The sequence below is a fragment of the Chelmon rostratus genome, chromosome 21 (genome assembly GCF_017976325.1).
Source record: "Chelmon rostratus isolate fCheRos1 chromosome 21, fCheRos1.pri, whole genome shotgun sequence".
NCBI classification, from domain to species: Eukaryota; Metazoa; Chordata; class Actinopteri; order Chaetodontiformes; family Chaetodontidae; genus Chelmon; species Chelmon rostratus.
Window position 1 is genome coordinate 21,239,183 of NC_055678.1, and position 22,284 is coordinate 21,261,466.

General features: G+C 43.1%; 1 protein-coding gene across 1 annotated transcript; it reads left to right on the forward strand.

Moving 5' to 3' along the window:
• Positions 1–15,868: 15,868 nt before the first annotated feature.
• adoa (2-aminoethanethiol (cysteamine) dioxygenase a) lies at positions 15,869–19,250 on the forward strand. The gene is made up of 2 exons (XM_041962865.1): positions 15,869–16,434; positions 17,696–19,250. Exons 1-2 carry the CDS (start codon positions 16,099–16,101, stop codon positions 18,152–18,154), a joined length of 795 nt encoding a protein of 264 aa, XP_041818799.1. The 5' UTR covers positions 15,869–16,098; the 3' UTR covers positions 18,155–19,250.
• Positions 19,251–22,284: the final 3,034 nt, after the last annotated feature.

The window sequence follows — 22,284 nt, forward strand, 5'->3', positions numbered from 1 at the left end:
CTCTGTGGGTGACCCATCTGTTACAAAACTGGGTGTTGCTTAAGTGAATCGGTCGAGGAAATTCCCTGCACATAACCAAAATGTATATATTGCAACACTATTGTGAATTTGTTTTTTCTACTTTAAATGTCAAGAGTGTCATGACCATAATGTTTCTGGTTTAGGGACAGAGTGAATGCAAGGTCAGTTTGTCAAGTTTGCAGGATTGTATTCTGCTGTGCTGATAGCTAAATGCTAACATTGGCACGCTAACATGCCCACAAATCTCGATGTTAATGTGTTGGTGTTAAGCAAGTTATGCTCACCATGGTCAGCATTATAGTTTAGTGTGTGAGCATGCTAACAACTGCTGATTTGCAGTAAACAGTACAGCTGAGGCTGATGGGAATATCATTAATTCTGCAGGTATGCACAATATTGACAAAACTGAAAAATAGATACACCCACTGACTCCACTGACATCTCCACAGCCAGTGTGGCTAAAAAGTATATAGGAGCTTGTTTTAATCTTCTTAAGATCAAGAGCTCTTTTGCAAGAGACACCTAAGTTCAACGGACACACAGAAAAACAAACAGACGAAACAAAAGGAAAGTGCATGCAACAGAGATAACCAGAAAAACAGAAGCACATATGCATACAAAGAACATGGCCGGACAAAACAAAAGCACACACAGCATCAGAGACAATCACAGACATCACTGAACAGATTTTAAAAAAGATTGAACTAGCTAGAAGACCCAGATGTCTTCTAGGAAAAACCTTCAATTTGTATTTCAGGAATGGGACTTTTTGAATAAACCTCTATGCATTCATGAAGTAGCTCCACTGTAGATGGGAACATAACGGCCACATATGAACCAGAGAGGACACAGGCGTCTGTACGAGGTAGTATGAGGATGTCTCTGCTATTGGACTTTTTTAGCTGCGATGGAAAAACTGGAAGTCTACATGCACCAGCAAAAAAATGCAGATTTCTCCAAAATGCCCAATGTGCAAGGGGGCCCGAGGCACCAAACGAGCTGTTGTTACTTCATTAAGCGCAAACTTATTTAGTCAAATGTGCCATGCAAGTCCAGTTAAAAGTACACTGAAACAATAAAGACCTGAAAACTGTTATACTCAGGGCACCAAGATGGGGCCTCAAGATTAGGAAGTAATGAAGGTGTTGCCTTAAGGCCTCCATCATTTCAATTTACACTGTACTTTAGAGGTGTAGTTAATTAAACTGAGGGTCCCCATGAGGGTCTGAGGCCCTGGGTCAGTTGCCTGCTATGCCTCTTTGGTAAATCAGCATTGCCCTTGGGTGAAAAAGTCAACTTTGCACTCATCATAAAGTCTAGTGGACAGATTACTAAGGGGATAAAGCTGTTGGACCTGAAAACTCTCAGGACACACAATTCTTGACTCTCCACTGGTCCCCCTCATTGCACCCTGAAGAAGCTGCTTTTTTATGCCGTGAGTCTTAATGTCCTCGAGCAGCAGATTTAAGGTGGACTATGACATTGTTGCCACTCGCTCACTGCCACGTCACAGCCGCTGTATTGCCAAACGTCTCCTTCTCCACACCCCCGCTCTGCTCTCCCACACATTTCACTGGGCACATATCGTGGAATGGCAGAGATTTGACTATATTTAGCAGCATGACTTTCAAAATCAGTACTGACACACATTAATCCACATACACACAAGCTGAGAGTGAGGCCTTGTCAATCTTCCATGACCTATGAGCTGGTCTTTCACTTCCTTGTTTTGGATCTGTGGATTCCCCTCATGACACACACACACACACACACTCACACACACACACACACACACACACACTCTACTTCTGTTTATGGCAAAAACAACATTTGAAACATAAAAAGATGAAACTTGCAAACTTCGCTCCATTTAAGGATTGATGTTTCTGATGTTTTGCAGCCCCACTTTATTTACTCCATAGCCATTATGAGCCTTCAATGACTAATGCTAGTGTGATGCAGCAAGCTTTAACAAGCTGTCCCAGTCGTCTTTGTGCAGTTCAGCAGTATCAGCCACTGAGCAGGACGTTCATGTGGGTCTTTGAATGTGCAATGCCCTCACCTGCCAATCAAGCATCTCCATCAGATTCTTGAAGCTCCTAACATGGCTCACATGCTCTCTCCATCCCTTTTCTCTCAGTATGCTTGATGTTCATACAACGCATCATCCAACCGCATCTCAAGCCACCAGTGTTCATGCCTGTTCCACAGTGCCCTGATAGGAGGCAGGGCAGAAAGCCTGCAATCACAGCATCCTCTGGCTGCCTGACACTGCCTCCCTGATCTCCCTCCACATATTCTGTGCCTTTTGTATGTCTTTGCAGTCTAGATTCAATGGATTGTACAAATGGAGATAAGGGTGCACACTTTCTGACAGGTATTCATTGTGTTGCATTCAGTCATACACATTCAGTGCTTCAGACAAACAAACTAAACCTTTTTCCTGCTGGTAGCATCTTTTCTGTATCCTTAATGAAGTTCTTTTGAAACCCAACCGTAAGGGCCTGAAATATACTGTAGACTGAAGAGTTATGCTTCAGGCACAGCTCCCCCTTTTTCCAAGATGTCCAGCACAACTTCTGCTGTATTGCAGACGCTGAGCCGATCCGATTATCAATTACAGACCCAGTCTCAGTAGGCTTGAGACAAAGCAGTCTCTGTAATGTGTCATCCAACCACATCTGATTGCAAAAGAGTTTAAAATCATAATAACAAAACCACAAATTCCTTGAGAAGAGTTAGTAGGTGTACTTCATTTGTCACAGTCAGGCTGGTTGTTTCCTCCTCCCTCCAGTCTTTATGCTGATCTGGGCTAACCACATCCTGATTCCAGCTCTGTACACCCAGATATGAGACTGATGACAATCTGCTCATCTCACTTTCAGAAAGAAAGCAAAAAAGGCTCTTTTTTAAAATGTTGAATATTTCTTTAAAAGGTGGAAACCCTGATTTTTGCTTTCATTGCTAATTGTTAGTGCATTTTTAAAGGAACTTAGTTTCAGTTTTTGACTGATCCATTCTCTCCTCCTCCTCCTCTTCCTCTTCATCTTGGCACTATCGCTGTTACGATTACAACGCAGCCTCTACATCCATGAAACTGGCGCTTTATGTCTGGATATAAGCTTAATGTATTATTGTGACGACAGGAAATGATTCTTCGCAGACATTTGTGTGCATGTGTTTCAAGTCTTTGTGTCGTATGGACATCATTCAGATATTATACTGTATTATCCATTCAATAATTGGGCCTCCATCTCTGAAAGATCATAATATCTATTTCCTGTCTGAGTCATGATCCATCTACATGCAGTCCACGCACACACATGCGTGCACACGCACACACAAGCTCACAAAAGCATCCAAACAACCTCTCTTATAAACACACTGTGCTTCCCTCCGCCTGTATCGCTCTCATGTTTTTAAGTCATTAAGCTCTCTCTGTCGCTTCCTTGTTTTTCTGTGTTTGCCTGTCCTCATTTTCATCAGCTGTCCATTGCTCCCTCATCATCTTCCCTATAAAACTTGATCATTATAGTAATTTTGATGTGTTTTTACGATCTTCAGGGCTAAGAGTTCGGGCTGTTACAGCAAACTTAGAGGTTTTGTAATTGCTACAACCTAAATTGGCCCATTGTGATTAATCTTATTAATCTGATCCTCCAGGAAACTCAATTACTAAGAATAATTTTTACACACATTTGCAAGTCTGCCTCACTCTGTCTTTTCTTTATTTAGACCCTAATTTAGAACAACTCCTGCTAGAAGCCATTTGACAACAAGGTTTGAAGTGCCCTTAATTGCCTATAACGGCCGAAATGTTTATTATACCCCAGATTGTGAAAGAGTATCTGATATCACCACCACACTATGCAGATATATCGTACATGTATGTATGACCAGGCCGTATAATGCTTTAATAGCATATGCCCCACAGTTAATATGTTTACATTCTTTCATTCACTTTGTCAGTGAGCAGTGTGCAGTATAACGGTTTTTCCTGATGTGTGTTCATGAAATCAGCAGATATCTGAGTCTTTCTTCAACTTCCTTCATGATATTTTGGCCTCTACATGGTATCCCCATAGCCATAGACCTGATTAGTTGTTCCACTACAGCGTAGCTACGGCGGCTGTGTGCAGACTTTGTAGCTATGCCGCAATCCCTTTAACACGATACAGTAAATCTGGCTTTAGAGTCTTACCCCGAGTGCAGCTGAAAACATCACGTTTGTTCTGGTGGTACTAGAGGAAAGTTATTTTGTTTAGCAGCTGGATTTGCGAGGTCACGCAAGGTGGAAATCTATCTTACCAGGCTTTGAGTTATGTGCTTCAGTGTCCTGTGAACTACAAGCAGGCATGGATTGGATGTGATCAGCACGACTGCTTGTCTGAAAACAACAATGGCGGCTCCTAAAGAGGTTGGTGTAGATGCTGCTGTAGCAGTATTATGTATATCAAAACATGAGCAAAGACCAGCACCGAGGCTCTTCTCGATGGGAAAGATGTTTTTGCTTGTCTCCCGTCTGGTTTTGGCAAGAGCTTTGCTCGTCCATTATGTTGTGTGGTTCATTGATCCACAATTACAGACGATGATAGACAATCCTGAACAATGATAGCGGAGGCACCTCATGAAAGAGGACTCAAGTTCATTTTTGGTGAAATAAAGGTTTGTTTATTTTCCCTACACAAATTGTATCCCCCCCAACAGTGGTTCCCCGCAGGTTTGAGAATCACTGAGTCAAGGGATCACCAAAGTGATTATTATTCATCCTGAGGGGAGCATGAAGGTCTGAACCAAATTTCATTCAATCAGCGATGTCCAGCTGTCGTTGTGTTTCAGTCAAAGCCATAAATGTCAACTTCATGATGGTACTAGAAAGTGACTGATGAACCGAGCTACACTGCCATCCCTATAGCCATGTTGCTATCATGGTGAGAAAATGATTGGCTGTAATGAAGACTGTGCTTGGCTTCTACTTTGCTGCAGTGTGACATCTTCATGCAGAACTCGAACCACCCTCGACTGATGGCATTCAGTCAGTGTGAATGCTCTGGGAAAACGTGGCTTTGCTGCCTTTTGCGAGACCAGTCATCTCAGGAATGTCCGACAGGAACCGGAGGACCGGGGATCCCCCTCACTTCTCCTCCGCTGTCACCCAGCCCACAAAGACCTGCGCAGGTCCCCATCCATCCATCCACCCCTCCATCCTCTCATACATCATCCATCCATCCATCCAAATGTCAGGCCATGGCGGGACCCAGCACGGCCGACAGACGTGAGCCGCCGTCAGGTTGAGTCTTCTCTTACGAGGGCCCCTCTCAGAGCTGTCCAAGGGCCCCGTCGGAGCCTGGAGTGCTGCGCCAACTCAATCTTAGTAGTGGACAAAGTGAAGAGAGCGGGAGCCGTCCCATCAGTCTCCATTATGGGACAGCGTTGTTGCTCCGCTGTCATGTTCCTGTGGTACTCCAAGGGAGATGCTGTCTCATACATCATCAGGGAACAAAGGGACTGGCCGGGGGAGTGGGGAGAGGAGGTGGGAGGAGGTGGGTCCTTCCTGCCCCTGACACACACACACACACTCACATACATACACTCCAACCCCCTCCTCAAGTTCCGCCATTATCAGCCCCTCCTCTGGAGGGGAGCTCTGCTCAACTTGAGGTTTGTTTCAAGATTATCTTCCAAAATGAGATCTCTGTGATGACAATGAGATCCTCTCTCACATAATGCTCCAATGTGCAAAATAAATATAAAAACATATCAGCATGTGTTACAGGATTATTACAAAGTATTATTACAACTCACAGAAGGCTGCACAGAGAATATAAAACATGTATGCACTGCAAATGAAAACAAATTTTGTGGGGTTGTGGCTGAGTTTTAATATGTCGGTTAAAGTTACTGTAAGATGTTATGGTCGAGTTCACAGCATTTGCGATGCACACACACCTGGCACACAGAACCACATGCACAGCTGTTTGACATGTAAACCCACATGAAGCAGGGGGAGTTCAGAGACCCTTCACCAGCTTTTATAAAGATAAAGAAAAGCATTTTGCGTATTGTAGTTCATACACAAATATCCCTTATAACCCAGCCAACCAATTCTCAACTCAAAAATGTGTGAGAGCTCAAGGGTCAAGGGTGGCCACTTTTTGTCTCCACTGTGTGTGAAGCATTGCAAATGTGTCATTTTCAAGTGTGCTGTATTTGTAACTGGTGCTTTGTGTGTAATATAGCAGGAAGGACAGATAGGACAGAGAGGATCTGGCTGTTGAATGTGACGAGCGGAACATTAGCATAGCAATGGGCAACTCTGTTGTCACTACAGTTGCTCAAATCAGCCCTCCCCCGTTCACCGCGGACAGTAAAAAAGTCAGAGTCCCTCCACAATCAGCTGGCTTAATTTGGCTCTCCATCCACACTTTGGCAGCTTTTTCTCTCTTAAAAAATGTGCTTTTACAAAGAAGTCTCCAGAGATAAATCTGCAGATGCTGGCTGAATGTTTTAGTGTACACATGGAATTGCAAGATGACGATTTAAGCCTGGCTGAGGCCTGTGTGGAAGTAAAGCCCGCCTCTGTGATCACTGATTTTAAATGTCAACGTAAACTATATAGATCCCTAAACTAAAAAAATGTAGAATTTTGAGATATAATCCTTTCTCCTTGCTGTTTGTTTGATGTCTGGCTGGTTAGCCACCACCATCTTGTCAGTCTGGATCTGGAAGTCCCACAGGATCTTGGCTCTGTCATTCTCCACCGCCTTAGGAGGTGTCTTCTTTTTTGACCTTGTGGCTTCCAGCCTGCCATGCCTGCCCCTTGGTTGTGGCGTTCCATGTAGGCTTTCCTGCCAGCATGTTACACCCTGCCTCTATTGATCTTGTACTGAGGGCCTGTTCTTGTGCAGCCATGATTAGTGCTTCTGTGCTGACCTTCACTCAAGCCTTTTGCAGCCACTGGTGGGATTTCTTGATGTCAGCCACTTCTTCTATCTGGCGGTGGTACATGCATGAAGGGGCTTGTCCCTCCATGATGGTGTGCCATCTGCTTAACTTCTCAAATAAGCTCTTCATTCATCCTTTTCAACAATAATCTGATGATTGTTGTTTTCTACTGGGGTGGTAGTTTTTTTCATCTTGTAGGTGTCAAAGGCTCCAGGTCAGCAATGGTCCAGGCTTTTGCCTTGATCATAGAATATCTGCTTGTGACGCATGACATTTGAAGCTGCTTTGGAAGCAGTGTCTCTGCAGCAGCAGGAGATTTTGATGCACCTTTGCACATACATTTGGTGGGGCTGTACAGAACGGTTTGAAGCGTCATTCATAATGTTGACATTTGAATTTTAAATCAAGGCTGGATGCTAAGAGCTACAACAGCTTGACACAATCATTGTCATTTGTTTCTCACATGTTCTACATGTTAAATGGCGTCCAGTTTGGAAGAAAAATCTAACTTCAGTAGCTAGCATCACTTGAGAACTGTCGTGCAAATCTTTCCCGTCAGTGAGCTCACCGTTGCTTTTCTCTGCCACAGCCTCATATGTTAACCTCACTACTGGCACAGTTAGTATCAGAACTCGATTTAAAAGAAACGTTGGCAACTTGGACTGAAATGGCTTCTTGACTTTTTTTCCAGGTTCCTTCGGGCGAAGGGAATCACAGCTCCTAATTACACTGATCAAGTCGTTGAATATCCCAAATAAGAAAGGTAGCATAGCCCAGGTCAGTAAATCATCTTGCCACATTAGCATAACTAGCATGACCCAATGCATGAAGTTTAATCAGACCCACACAGTGTTGGAAGAGTTACAGAAATGAACTGGAAGGCTATTCATGAAGCCCACAGGTGAAGCATGAGCGCACTCGCAGACTGAAGGGCATGTCTGAAAAGTGACTCCGAACAACAGAAAACTGCAGGCGAACCCCACACCACCATGAGATGCACTGGAGTCAGACAGTTTACACAGAGGTTATAGTTCCCATCAAAGCAACAGCAGCAGTGACAAATGGGCCGGTTCCACCCCATTGTTTTACACTTTACTCATTCTCCTCTGAGCCCTGATTGATAGAGACGCAGTTGATTTTATCATCAGCTTTGGATGTGGGGATGCTTTTTCACAAACCAGCGTTTCCCTCGGGAGTGTGTATCAGAGGAACCAACGAAAACAATTCAGACTCATTATACAGGTCAAGTAAGATTATAAAGATATAACTCGGCAGCTATCAATCACCAGCAGCTGCTCTTTTTCAGCATCATGCCAAGTTCACATGTCAATATGTAGTTCTTTCTGTGTGTGTTGGCATTTCGGTTACACACAAACACAGTTTTAGACCAATGAAAACGGAGCTTTTGGAAAACTCCTTATAGGGTGCAGATATTCAAACACTGTGCTGATGTGTATACAGGGAAAACAGAGATTTAGGCTTGTGACGAAGGCGCTTGTGCCCTCATCTCCTTTGTTTACAGGAGGATTGGACCTCTAGTTGCAGGTAGCCTACTGTGAGTGACTTTTTTAAGGCTTCTGATTGGCCAACATGGCTTTAGAATTACGGTTATATTACTGTTTTTGTTTTGTTTTTTTTTTGCTTATGAAAGAAATACCTGTGTGCCTGTGGACGAAGCATCAGCCTAATTTAGGCAGCGTTAAGACAACAACAGCAGTGTAAAAATAAATTGTAGGCTCTGCATTAATTTCAATCCCACCAAAACCGTGGGAGTGATGCAGAAGAACATGGAGTAGCCTTATCAAAACTGTTGATTGTCACTCAACTTTTGCTGCAGCGTCGTCCAGTATCATCGAGCAATGCAATTGGCTGAACAATAGAATATGAGCAATTGTACATCCCAAGCACAACACCAGGGCCACCCCAGCACAGACCCTTTATTTTTGCATTTATTGATGCAGTGCTGCTGTTGTTGAGCTGAGCACAGCAGGTTGCACAGTCATCATGTAAGAATTTCCTGGAATTAACTTAAAAAGATTTTTAAGTTTTGCTAATTTATTATTATTCAGTTAGTATTATTCAAGAGATATATGAGAATTTTCTCCCTGTTTTCTGTATGTTTAGAAGTGTCTGTCTGTGTACGCATGCATATTTGTCTGCGTGCGTATGTGTGTGCATGGCAGTGCTTGTCATCATTCCTAATCCAGAGATCTCAGATAGGCGGTCAGGGTCTGCAACCCAACCATAGAAGACACAGAGAACATAGTATGATGCGTGTGTGTGTGTGTGTGTGTGTGTGTGTGTGTGTGTGTGTGTGTAAGAGAGAGAGAGAGAGAGAGAGAGTGATAAATGAGATAGTAAAAGTCTAGCCAACTTGGTGCACACACACATACACACACACAGCGTGGCTGTATCAGTTCATCTGGATGTGATGAGGCCAGTTCAAACAGAGCACATCCACATCATCAATTTCTGTCAAAGTTACTCTCTCTCTCCTAACAAAGGTCCATCACATGACATACCTATATTCCCTCCTTTATATGCTCAACACACACACACACACACACACACAAACACACACACACACACACACAGATCATGTTTGGGTGCTCTGGCCGTCTCAGTCTCAGTCCATTGAGACCAAAGATTTCTAATGCAACCACAGCTGATCTGTTGGAGCAGCTGGGGGGTCGGTGCCTTGCTGAGGGGCAACATGCCTCTGTCTGATCATGTTGTTTTTTTTACCTTGCCCACCCAGATTTATCCTGCCAGTACAGGGACCACAGTGACCTTCATCTTCTCTAACCTTCAGGCCACCACTTGCACATACAGAGATAATCCTAATAAAGCATGTAGACATGAAACTTTTGTCTTTGTGGGAGAAACATGGAGAAAGGAAATCTAGACCAGTGGCTTTCTGCCATGCTCCCCTTTGGAAGCTGAACTGTTTTTGCATACAAAAGACCCTCCTGCTATTTTCACAGTGAACTCATGTGCAAGACAAGCCTCTTCATATTTCGGTTTTGACTGCAGTGTTTCCTTGACAAGCATCGCATGTTTTTATTCTCTTCCCTGTCCATCTTGTATCTTAGATGATGTTGTGATTTCTGAGGAGATCTTGTTCACATGAATCTTGATGGGCAAACCACCATCAGAGCGCTCAGAACAAGCACAGGAGCAACTAATGACAATGACATAACCAGTTACTCTCTGTGTTTGAAAGGTCATAATGTCTGCTATGAACAACTTCAGTTAGCATCATTTTTCAGCATCACCCACCCTAAATCCACCCTGAAATGGTTCTCCAACCCCCAGTCTTTGTTAGTTCGGAGTGATTTACTTTAAACCACATCTGCAGTCTGACTACAAACACTTTACACATCTGAATTACCACTTCTTATTTATATATTTACTAATTTAGATCATTTTAGCTGTGTTTTGGTTACTTTTCTTTCTCAGTGTAATCCCACTACCCTCCTGGGTGCAAAGGCTGATGGGCAGGTGTTTGTCTTGTGGTGGTGGTGGTGGGTTTTTTATTTGACCGGGCTGGGAAGTGGAGGGAGGGCTTTGTCCTCGTAGTAATTTGTGATTTAACAAACAAGAAATAAAAAACAGCCAAACAAAAATAAAAACTAAACAAAACATTATATTATTTAATTATGAATATCTAATTGTTAATGAAAATTAGGGTCACTAGTAAACTCTAAAAAAAAATGTTAATTAAGCTGCTGGTTATTTGAAAAAAATTTTGTCACATTGGTGGGCAACACGAGCGTTACCTAAGTTTTGCATTGTGATGTCTGCGGGAGCTTTAAGGCCTTTTTTATGAATAAATACTGTTTGACATGTAAATATACAGTAAATTATGTTATGACAAACTCACAATATGTGTGCATTAAGACCCCACCAAGAACACCTTTCTACAGAATGCCAGCAGAGTAAGCCTTTGCATTTTGCATCTCATGGTTCTGATGAGATTGGCTGTGTAGGCTCGCAGTCCATTGACGGACCTACAAAATCCCCAGAAAACCTCGATGTGAAGAAAGCAGCCTGTTGATGGAAAGAACAAACATTAGCATTGCGTCGTCTCCCGCTGCTTCCACTAAAGTTATGCAGACATTTTTTTCCGGCAGTCTAATGAATTTTCAACTTTGGCCTGGGCCGTTAGCATTCTTTGGCGGACAACGGAGTTGGCTTCATTCTCAATGATGGCCTGATTCAGTGAGGCCACGGGGGGCAACAAATAAAAGACTCCTCATGTTCTCAACCGTGGAACACATTGCTAAATAATGACAACTCTGATGACAGAGAACAGGCGGTGTATTGACTGAACACAAAGGCTACGTTGACTTCTTGCACTAAGTGATCCATAAGCAGCTGTTATCATTGTCTCATTGTCTCAATATGCTGATTCGAGAGGACAGAGGAATGTGTGTGTGTCTCTCTCTCTCTCTCTTTCTCTATGTGTGTGTGCATGTGTGTGTATGTCACACTTGTGCATACCTGTGTTGCCACCTGTGTGCATGTCTTTGTTAAAATAGAAATGTTACATTATGTCTCTGCCAAATGTGCAATCATACGTGTGTGTGTGTGTGTATGTGTTCATATGTAGCTATGCAAATTGTGGACGGCCAGAGAATCACTTGCTCCATTCAGAGTTCCTTGGCTGCGGCTCTGAGGACGGCATGATGAAGCTCGTTTGACTTCTCTGCAATGTCAGTCATGCACATTTTAAACAGCCAGAGAATAATGTTGGCTTTATGTCCGAGGAGCAGAGCAAATGCTAATAAGATCTCAGACAAACAGGGGTCTTTGCAACTTTGTCCTCGGTGAACGCATAACTCAAACAATATTGTTTTATGCAACTTAAACTCAGGATGGTGAGATGCCTTGTCAGTAGAGTTCCAGCAAAGTTAGGACTAGTGGAAGCTCTGGAAACACTGGAGTTCAGTCAGAAAAAATATCTCTTGCATCTACATCAAATCCAGAGTGACTGAAGTGCATTAGAGAGGCTGAGCACAATGCATGATGCTACAAGCAGAGCGGTATGATAGAAAACACAGAGAACAGCAGTCTGCTGCCTGAGGACCATTGCTTGGAGGGCGAGATGATGGAGCTCCACTTCTCATGCTTCTGCAATGGAAAGCCATGTTGCCACCATATGTGGTTATTGATGCCTACATACTCAGCAACCAATGCAGAGAGGTTGGACACGCAAATCCAATCTAATCACTTGCAAACAGCAGTAGGGACAGTCAGTCTTAAACATCTGATGTGACAAATCTGATTTGTCCGCAGTCTGAGCAAAGCCTATGTAGCGACTTCAAAGAACAAAGAGTGGCTGAAAGGCTGAGGCCGGGCCTTCCACTTTGTCTGATGCACCTAACGGAAAAAATCACTGGAATATGAAAATATGTTTTACCTTTTTGTTTACGAAAAAGAATGATCAACTTATGATACCGTGCACAAACTCATAATCAAAGTGATCAGGAAATAGCGGTCGACAAAAAATACGGCGACCCTGCTCACCCTCCTTCACTTTCTAGCCACACACCCCAAAAAACCCCATATCCACTTGACCTACATATTCCCTCATCAACAGAATCACACAAACCTATACAATAACAAACAACAATATTTCAATCAGCACACATAGAAAAATCCCTTCTAACTCATTCATGGCTCCTACAGCCTAAGTGTCACACATCCTCGTACACATACACATACTTGTGCGTCCGTTAGCCAGATCACAAATCAGGAAGAGTGGGATGCCATATATAAACGATTAGTTGACCTCCCCTTATTGCTAAATTGCTACACACTCGTCACTATCTGCGGCCACTGTCGAAGAAGACATTTGCTGTCATAGTACCTCTTCCCACAGTTCCCATATTAGCTTCCCTTATAACTCAGCCGACTCCCAAATTACACTGATTACAGGTGTATTTTGTGTGTTTTTGATTATGAAAAGTATGAGTGAGGATAAACCAAAATTTGTGGTGTTGTCCATTACTACTAAAAACTGACCCTTTTGTCTGACCCTCTGGGATTTCAAATGGAATTTAATTTGTTTGCCACACGCCTTATCTGATGAAGACAGGTCACTAAGCAACACAGTCTCATCTTCTCAAGCAACGATAGTGTGTCTGTGTCAACCACACAAAAGTGTGTGTGTGTGCGTGTGTGTTTGTGTGTGTGTGTGTGTGTGTGTGGACCTATAATGAACCCGGCCTCATTATCTCTCAAGAGGATACTGCTTACTTTGTGTCTCCCTCACTCGTCATGCAGGATGCATCATAAATAATGCAACACACGCACAAATGCACTGAGTTACACACAAAAAAATACACAGGTAAAGAGGTACTCAAACCTAAACCCACCCACAAGTGGGCCAACTGTTCAGCTACGCTGCACGTGAACACACACACACAGAGAAGCACACATGTGATGGGTACAGCACATTGCCTCAGAAAGTGTTTGTGATGCTGGTGACTCAGCCCTGTGTTTTAGAGTGTTTGTGATGCAGGTGACTCAGCCCCGTGTTGGGTTAACCATGTTCACTTCCCTCTGCTCCAGAGGGCAGTGACGGGCAGAAAACACTACCGTAGTCTGATCGGTCGATCTCTCGTTGTCTTCATGGAGATGTTTGATTTGAAAGATTCATAAACATTCAGATCATCAAGTTCACATCACACAAAAACCAGACTTTGACTCAGCCTACCTCTGTCTCATGACTGTCTATCAATAAACTGGACCCTGTTATCAGTGCTACAGTTTCTAGGTCCTGACAATGTTCTGTGCCTTACAACAGGTGGTGTGGCTTGTAATGTGTGTTTTACAAGTCCTCATGCATTGATGAAATAAGTCTTTTGTCCTTACCTTCCACAATGGGGTGTTTTCTGAACCGCCCCTCCTATCAGAGGGATGACAAAAATTAAGTGTCGGGCGGTTTCTGATGTGTCACCTCTATGGTTAAAGGACTCCATGGCTTAATATGAAGTGGGCTTTATTCGTGTAAGCAAGTGCTGAGAGATCACGGAACACAGCAACATCACTAACAATAGGTCCATAGGTCCACCCTCATTAAAATCAAAGAAAATGAAGCCGAGCCTGTGGCGTAAGCTAGTGACGACGGACAAAAAACCTGCAGCCAGTCTCACCAGCAAATCACCAACTTGATGCATCACAGCAGCACAAGTATCAGCACAGCTGTCAGGATCACGCTGCGATCTGCTTCCTGTTCTGCAACAAGCTGATCCTGCTGCTGGAGCAGATCCTGTCAGAGTGCTGCCCCCCCACACATTGTCACACATTTGCTCTGAATTGTTGAACAACAGCAAAACAAGTAATCCTTCATCAGAGACATGAAGTCTGTATCTCGCCTCTTCTTCCTCTCGTTCTCGCCCTCTTTTCCCTGAATATGAACAGAACATCGGTCCACATGTGGAGGTCTGTACTGTCTGTGTTTAGCTGCTGTTTGGCTGTACTGTGCAGAAAAAGAATGAGAAGAAGAAAGAGTTCACAGTTTCGGGATTGTAACTGTTGTGCTCTGAGCAGCATCAGCAGAATGAAGTGAACTTGGATACAGTGCCTGAGCACACAGCTGCAGCAGCACATATGTGAGTGGGGACAACAACATATCACCCAGCAATCATTGCATCTGTATATGAGATGAATACCAGAGGAAATAAGAAATATTCATTGGATTGAATTATTTTTTAATAGTTTATTCATAGTTATCATGGTATATGAAAATCCAAGCCACAGTAAATCAGTGAGAAACATGAAGCGACAATAAGTGTCCCAACTTTAAGTTCCACCTGACACAAGAGGCACAAAGCTGCAGGTTCATGAGGAAACACATACATGCCAAGCAAATGGCAATTTCTTTCAGAGAGAGAGCTTAAGAAAGATAATATAGATGAATGAGTACTCTCGGAAGGTAGTTCTTACGTGCTGTACACACTCATGATTTTCTTCTGCAGTGAGAGGTTATGAGGCCACGCTGACACTAATTTTAGCCCTCTTTGAAAAAAAATGCTGACTTTTATTCATTTGGATGCAGTCAGTCCATTGGTGCAGTAAAACAATGCAGGCCCACCAAGCAAAAAAGTTTATGACTGTCTTCCATTATCTTTCACATGACTCCTGGATAAAACAGGTCTCTGTGCTGCCTCTAAATGAAACCTGAAAATGACAACTGCCATTGTTTTGAACCCAGTCCACAAAATTATGGAGCACATATTTCAAAAGGTCTTTATTATCTGTAGGTTCCATCTGTAATTGATTATTTGTATTTAGTATTTTCATTTTTAGGTTTTATCTGATTTAACAAGTCTTTATATTGTGCAGGTGTGTAACAGCTGTTTGCTCTACAGGTGCACTCCTCTCTTACCTCTTACCTCCCAATAATGAATCACAGATGTAGAGATATGTTAGTACTCTAAAATCCTGACTCTGAAGATTATGACCGTTAAAATCGGTGAAAATCGCTGGTTATAATTTTAAACAATCGCAAAGTGGGAAGAATGCGAAAGGGCGGATGCTGGAACCAGTGATAAAGGATGTGATGTTGGACACGGAGGACTGCATAGAGTTCAATGGCCTGTCTGGCCTTCCCCTCTTAGATTTTGGTTTCCCATCAGGACCTCTGGGAACTGTAGTCTCCATCCACTGCAAGCTGTCTCATTTTTTTATTGTTTTAAGCCATAAGTAGATGTCCTAATCTGACAAAATCACACGCATATTTCTGTGACAAACGATCGTATTATGCAGTTCTTCACTCTTGATGTTTACAGGAATAAAAGTATTTTATATTAGCTGATAAAACGTCATATCCCAGGGTGCATTTCGTTTCGTGCGCAGGCTCCGTAGCGGGACGAGGAGGAGAGTTGGTGGAAAATGACTGGAGGGAGGCTCTTATCTAGGGGTGAAATCACACATTGTCACCATGGATTGCGTTTTATTTTTAATATAGTCACATTTTTTGTTTTTTTGAGCGCGGACCAGCCAGCTCCGGGCGAAATTTGGTGACACCGGAGGATTTGTGAAGCCTTTTCAAACTGTTTTATTGACGTCGGAGCAGTGCCAGAGACACACCGATAACCGTTAGTTTTTTTTTCCGCAGCCAGAATGCCGCGGGACAACAAAACTCCTCTTATCCAGAAAATAGCAAAGCAAGCCTACATCTCCTTCAAGGGCTTTAAGTCTTCGGCCAACGGGGATAATAATGTCGTTGCGGACAAACAGAGTGAATTAATCTCCCTAGTGACTGCGGTCAGGGCTGCCGACCTGAAAATTGCTTCCCGGAAAAGTAAACCGAGCTCCGCAGCAGCCGGGCTCCAAAGCCCCCCGGTCACCTACATGCACATCTGTGAGACGGAGGTGTTCAGTATGGGGGTGTTCCTGTTGAGGACCGGCGCCTCCATCCCGCTGCACGACCACCCGGGCATGAACGGGATGCTGAAGGTGTTTTCCCCCCTCCTGTTGATTGTGATGTGGCCTGTTGTTGCCCACGGCGGGCCGCTCTCTGCTCTGCTCTGCCATGTTACTCTGTTTTGTTAGCTATAGCCAGCTAGGCTAACCGAGAGACGGCTTTAACTGTTTGCTGTCTGACTAGCATTCATTAAATGAAGTTAAGAAAACATTCCGTACAAGTATATCAGGCAAACGAGACAAGGTTTGGTCACCCTCTTTGATTTGTGTACCTGGGCCAAAACCGAGGGACTACATTACAACATTTTAGCACAATCTCTCATGTTCATACAGAGTTTATTGTGTGTGTTATTCTTATTTTTTCTCTCACAGAGAGCATAGAGTGTGTAGGGGCCCCATGTTTCTGTGACTCACCCTCACATCACAAATATATATGCAGTCCAAGGGCCCAGATAGCATGCTGGGCTCCTGTGTGCACACAGAGGACACCATGCCACACACACACACACACACACACACGTCAACTGTCCTGGGGCCCCAGACCCTGAAGGGCCTCAAAAGTGTCACTGCATGCCAGTTGGTTTTGGTAACACGATTAATTGTAGATTTGTCTGGGAATTTGTGTCAAGTACAAAATGAGCTAAACTGAGCCTGGCATTATTGGTGACCATGTCTTGTAGACCTGGTACCTGGTGACAAATGCAGTCCTCGAGAGCTTTATAAGATCAGTTATTGTGCTCACATTGTCCGTATTCCTGAATAAGTTATGGACAAACTAATGCAAATGAAGTATTATCTGTTACAGGAACATGTCACGAACAATGTCAGTTTCTAAACTTGCACATAACTCCCACACACTTCTTGAAGAGTTAAAAAGTGAGGTAGTCCACGCAGAATATTACAGGCTCCATAAAATGCGAAAATGAAAGCATGACAGTGGAAGATCAGAATAAATGTCATTTAGTGATTAATTATGCAGAAGTCTGTTTGTTTTTGGCTTGAAATCCTGGTAATTCCCCAAAAAGTGTGATATATTCCCAGGAAGAAATAATCAAGGGGAACCTTCAGTCTTGTTATGCACGCTGAAGTCAATAACATCTCCTGTCCTCAATAGGAGAGTCAGAGGTGGTGGAGGAGAGGAGCACATTTTGTGTCTAAGGGGGACAGCAAAACCTTACATTACACTAACATGTTTGATAATAACCACATGTACATGTCAGTGGCTTGTAAGTCATCCCATGGTAACCTACTGTATGTATGTTAGCCTTCTAACTGTATCCTGTCTCTTGTTCAGGTTCTCTACGGGAAGGTGAGCGTCCGCTGTTTTGACAAGCTGGAAGATAACCTGACTGACAGTTCTGTGCTGCCTCACTTCGAGCCTCCACTGACTCCGCTCCAGACGGGCTCCCTGCGGCGCTCCGTGCTGCGCTCGGTGGCCGAGTACTCAGAGAACAGCGGGCCCTGCCTCCTCACTCCTGTACGGGATAACCTCCACCAGATTGACGCAGTGGAGGGGCCGGCGGCATTCCTGGATATCCTGGCACCCCCATACAATCCAGATGATGGTCGGGACTGTCACTATTACAAAGTGCTGCAAACTGCGGCAGAGGGGGGAACAGATGGAAAGAGCAACGAGGAGGAGCAGGGAGAGGACAAGGATAAAGAGGAGGAGGCATGGCTGCTAGAAATCCCTCAGCCAGAGGACTTCTGGTGTGGTGGGGAACCCTACCCAGGCCCTGCGGTCTCTGTCTGAATGCAACCTCTGATCAGAGGAGCTAGACTACAGTATATGACAGATAGTACAGTGATATCCATCCATCCACAAGGGGGAACTTTGTTTTGCCCCGTTCCACAGGGAGGTCAAACATGTGGGTCATTATTGCCTGAGAGTCAAAGAGAATGAGTGTCTTGCTCAAGGATGCTACAGCAGGGCAGAAGCTTGTAGTAAGAGGAGCGTGAACTCTGACAACCTGCACAGCATCAGGACCACTGAACCTTCTTCCACAAACCAAAACCCTTGTCAGTGCTGAGAAAACATTTGACCCGAGGAATTCCCATTCCTCATTCAGTATTTTTCTTCAGACGATTACGTTGCCTTGAATGTCATCAGCCAGATGTTGTGGGAATGGTGGCGTGTCATTTGGATCTCTGATGTGTGTTCTGTGAGGCTTGGAAAGCCTTGTCTACATTATTTTTCACTCTGCTGCAGAGGACCTCCACATTGTGACATGTCTTAATGCCAAAGCCTGTAACTCAAGACGTACCCGCCTTATTTGTGAATATTGAATGTATACTTATTAAGAGTGCCATTTCTTTTGTACACACTCATTTCTTCTTCCAACATGCACACACTACATTATGTATGCTTTATTTTCATTTTCTGTTTCCAGGTAAGATGGTACCTGCACAGGTCTGGTCAGTTGAGGGGAAAGGCTGATGTTCAGCTTTTTTTTACAGATTCTGTGATGTCATATCATCTACTGTAACTTAATCCAGAGTGATATAGTGTACATGATGTGTCTTATTAAAGACTGAACAAAGTCTTTAAACTCGTTTCACAAAGTATAGTCTATAAAAAAAGTATTGATTTCAAAATGGAAGCTGTGTTAGAGAGCTTAAACATTTTTATGGTATGAAGCCAACGCACTTACACTTTCTTCACCACCTTTTACATGTAGCTTGATAAACACTCTATCATTCCAGCCTGTATGTTACATTACTTTATCTTATACCTCTATCCTCTTTGGGCCTACATTAGACTTCACACAGGTCTATGTGCCAGTTTGACAATGATTCAATCTGGTGTTGAATGTATGAGGAACAATAAAATAGATGGGAATAATCATGGAGATGGATTTAATTTGTATTCTTTCTCATACTGCTCGTCCTCCAGTGATCTTGATTTCTTTGATTTCGGTCAACACAGTATCTGGGGAACCACCGCTGGTGATAGAAAGACACAGGAAGTGTAATGTCCTACTGGAACCAATGTTTTAGCACTAGCATGGGGTGAAACAAATAGAGTAGGACCCAATTTAATGTTAACCTTAAAGGAAGACAAAGATTAATTTGTTTTTACACTGTGTTCATAACCAAAGTTACAGTGCCATTATTTTCTCATCCAGCGTGGAAAGTTGTTTAAAAAGTGGAAAATGCTATAATATTTGTTGTGTTGTATATGCTTATTTTAAAGCTATGAGTTTAGGTACAAAATTCACATAAAAATGACGACAGGATGCACTCAGTGAAACTTTTGTATATTCCTGGTCTTACATTAATTGTAGCTTGTTCAACAGGCTAGCATCCGCTACACCTAACCCAACATCTGTCAGTGAGTGGATGTTAAATAAGGTGCAGAATCGTTTGCCTATCTGGTATTACTTTTACACCAAACATGACAATAAATAATGTTTAGCTTGAACATTAGGGATTGGCCCTGTGCTGACACTGACGGACAAAATGATATGAACAGGACTGAAAGTGCTGAGCAGAAAAACATGGTCAAAGCTTGTTAAATTAGATTCTCTGGAAAAATGTCCACAAGAAAATGAGAAGACAGAAGTACAAATGAGTGCAAAAAAGTAGAGGTAAATCCTTCAAACTGTGCAAGAAAAGAGAATGAGAGGATTCACCTCCCAGCAGGACAATGACCCTCAAACAGAATCAAATCCAGACAGAAACAGCTCCGACGAGAAGAAAGGTCAACGTCCGGACAGGCCGAGCCTTCTCCCACACTGCAACACAATAGAGGATCTGTAGCGCCACTTGAGCGGTATTGTTAATTTGTGGTTCTTTCTCAAGCTTGGGCAATACTTGAAGAAATCTGTGTGTAGCTGAATATTTAGCAAATATTTCTATCTGCTAATTAATTTAAAGGATCAGTATTAGGTTGCAAGATTGCAACCAAATGAATACCTCTTGACTCACCCCTTCTCTTCCAAGCATGGTGGAGAACCTAGGGCTACCATAGAAACAGACACTGTGGAAGTGGACCCACTCCCTCTGTAGACATAATGAGCATGTTCTGAGGTCGTGAAAACGCAGTTCTTACTTTCAGGTGATTCTACACAAATGAAAACATATTTATGAATATCCTAATCCATTTCTGTAATATTCTGCCAATAGATCGGTCTAAATTTTACACACTGGTCCTTTAAATGAACATCCTTTTCGGCCGCTCGTGGATGGGTTGCTGGGTCTTCTTGCATTGGTAGAAGACCACCCTATAACTGGAAGAGCAGGTTTCATCCCAGCTACTGAGTCGGTCAGTATGTGCATCCCTAACTAAAGCTTTTTAGATTCTTCTGTTGGACACCATACTGCTTCCCTCAGTTTTAGTCTGAAGCCTTCTTTCATGTAAAATATCATCAACTACAGCGCTAATACTCATGTCTGCATGTTCACACATTAGCTGACATTGACTGCCACTCGGCTCTGCAGGGACACTGACCCTGTCAGTCAGGTCAGTGGCGCACATTAAATGCAATTATCTTCAATTTCCAGTGTACAATCTATCAGTCCAGTACATCAGTGTGGGGAATAGTTGGTGCAGCTTGAACAAGAGGAGCCATTTGTTGTCAGCCGCGAGTAGAGATGTCAGATATGTGTGTCCATTTTCCTCACTGTGAATTCCCTGCTGCTCTGACTGCCGGGAAATGTTCCACCATTTGCCATCAGGCAGGTAAAACACCAAAATTACCATTCAACGAGATGGTAAGACAAGTGCAGCTGCACTAGTGACCATCACGAACAATGAACAATGAAGGACAGCACTTCACTTGTGATCTATTTAGCATTCAGAAGCAGCACGTATCCTGGATAAATATTACACAGCAGACTATTATATAGTTGTAAGGGTTGGGGGGGGGGGGTTAAGGAAAGTGTCACCGGACCGTCAGTGAGGAGAGGAGGAGGTGGAGAACTGTAACATTCTTTGTCCTGCTCACGATGACTCTCGACAGTATCGCTCATTTGTTCTTGCGGTCAAGTTGGCGTCAGAAGAATAAAGATGTTACAGATGACTGCAGGCTTCACACACGTCTTAAAAGCAAAAGTCTGACACACTGACAAAAGTGCTTGTTTGTCTTCCTCCCCAGAATCTAACTAGAGGATTGATGTCCCTTTAATCTATGTGTCCAATGCAGGGACAGGTCTGAGACATAAAGCTACTTTGTTTACACCAAAGGAGAACTACCAAAGAAGGTGATGAATTTCCACACAGAGCCGCCAATTATTTTCTTTTATTATCTGTTTTTCTATGCATCTGTGTACCAGGCGTGCATGAAAAAACACTCAGTTAAAAGAATAGGCATTATGCTTATATACTATATATCTATATATGTAAATAATAAATCCTTATGTAGATTAACTTCCATTAACAATTAGGGAAAAATTTACAGAACCATAACATGCTATGGGCAGGCTGTCACTGTTTTCTCACAGTTTATCCTGGAATGTCTGAAGTCTTGGGCCTAGTGGCTCACTGAAGGCCCACATATAATGCCTCTGTCACAACAACACTAGAAACTGAGAGAAACCTGTTGTTAGCCAGTCTCACTGCAGTTTGTCTGACCTGGACTCACGATTCTGCCGCAGTGTTTACCACCTGTCCATTCATAAATTGTGCTTTGCTCGACTGCACATAGTTGAAATGACATCGTATTACTTAGGACAATACATTCAATGACTTCAAAATGCAGTTCATTGATTGTCAAACGTATAGGATGATTCTATATTGGCAGGGAGCTGGGGCTTGTGTTTACAGTAGCACTATTTAGCCACACAAAATCTTAATTATTTACCCAATGTTTGACAGACCAACACAGTAACAGTGTGGTGAAGTGGAATAAATAAACAGCAGAATGACCCATAAGATGAGTTTTT

Excerpts from the sequence above, each read along its gene's own strand:
- adoa (XM_041962865.1), top strand. The coding sequence starts at position 16,099 with ATGCCGCGGGACAACAAAACTCCTCTTATCCAGAAAATAGCAAAGCAA. Across the intron at positions 16,435-17,695 it reads GCATGAACGGGATGCTGAAG|GTTCTCTACGGGAAGGTGAG; the intron begins GTGTTTTCCCCC and ends TCTCTTGTTCAG.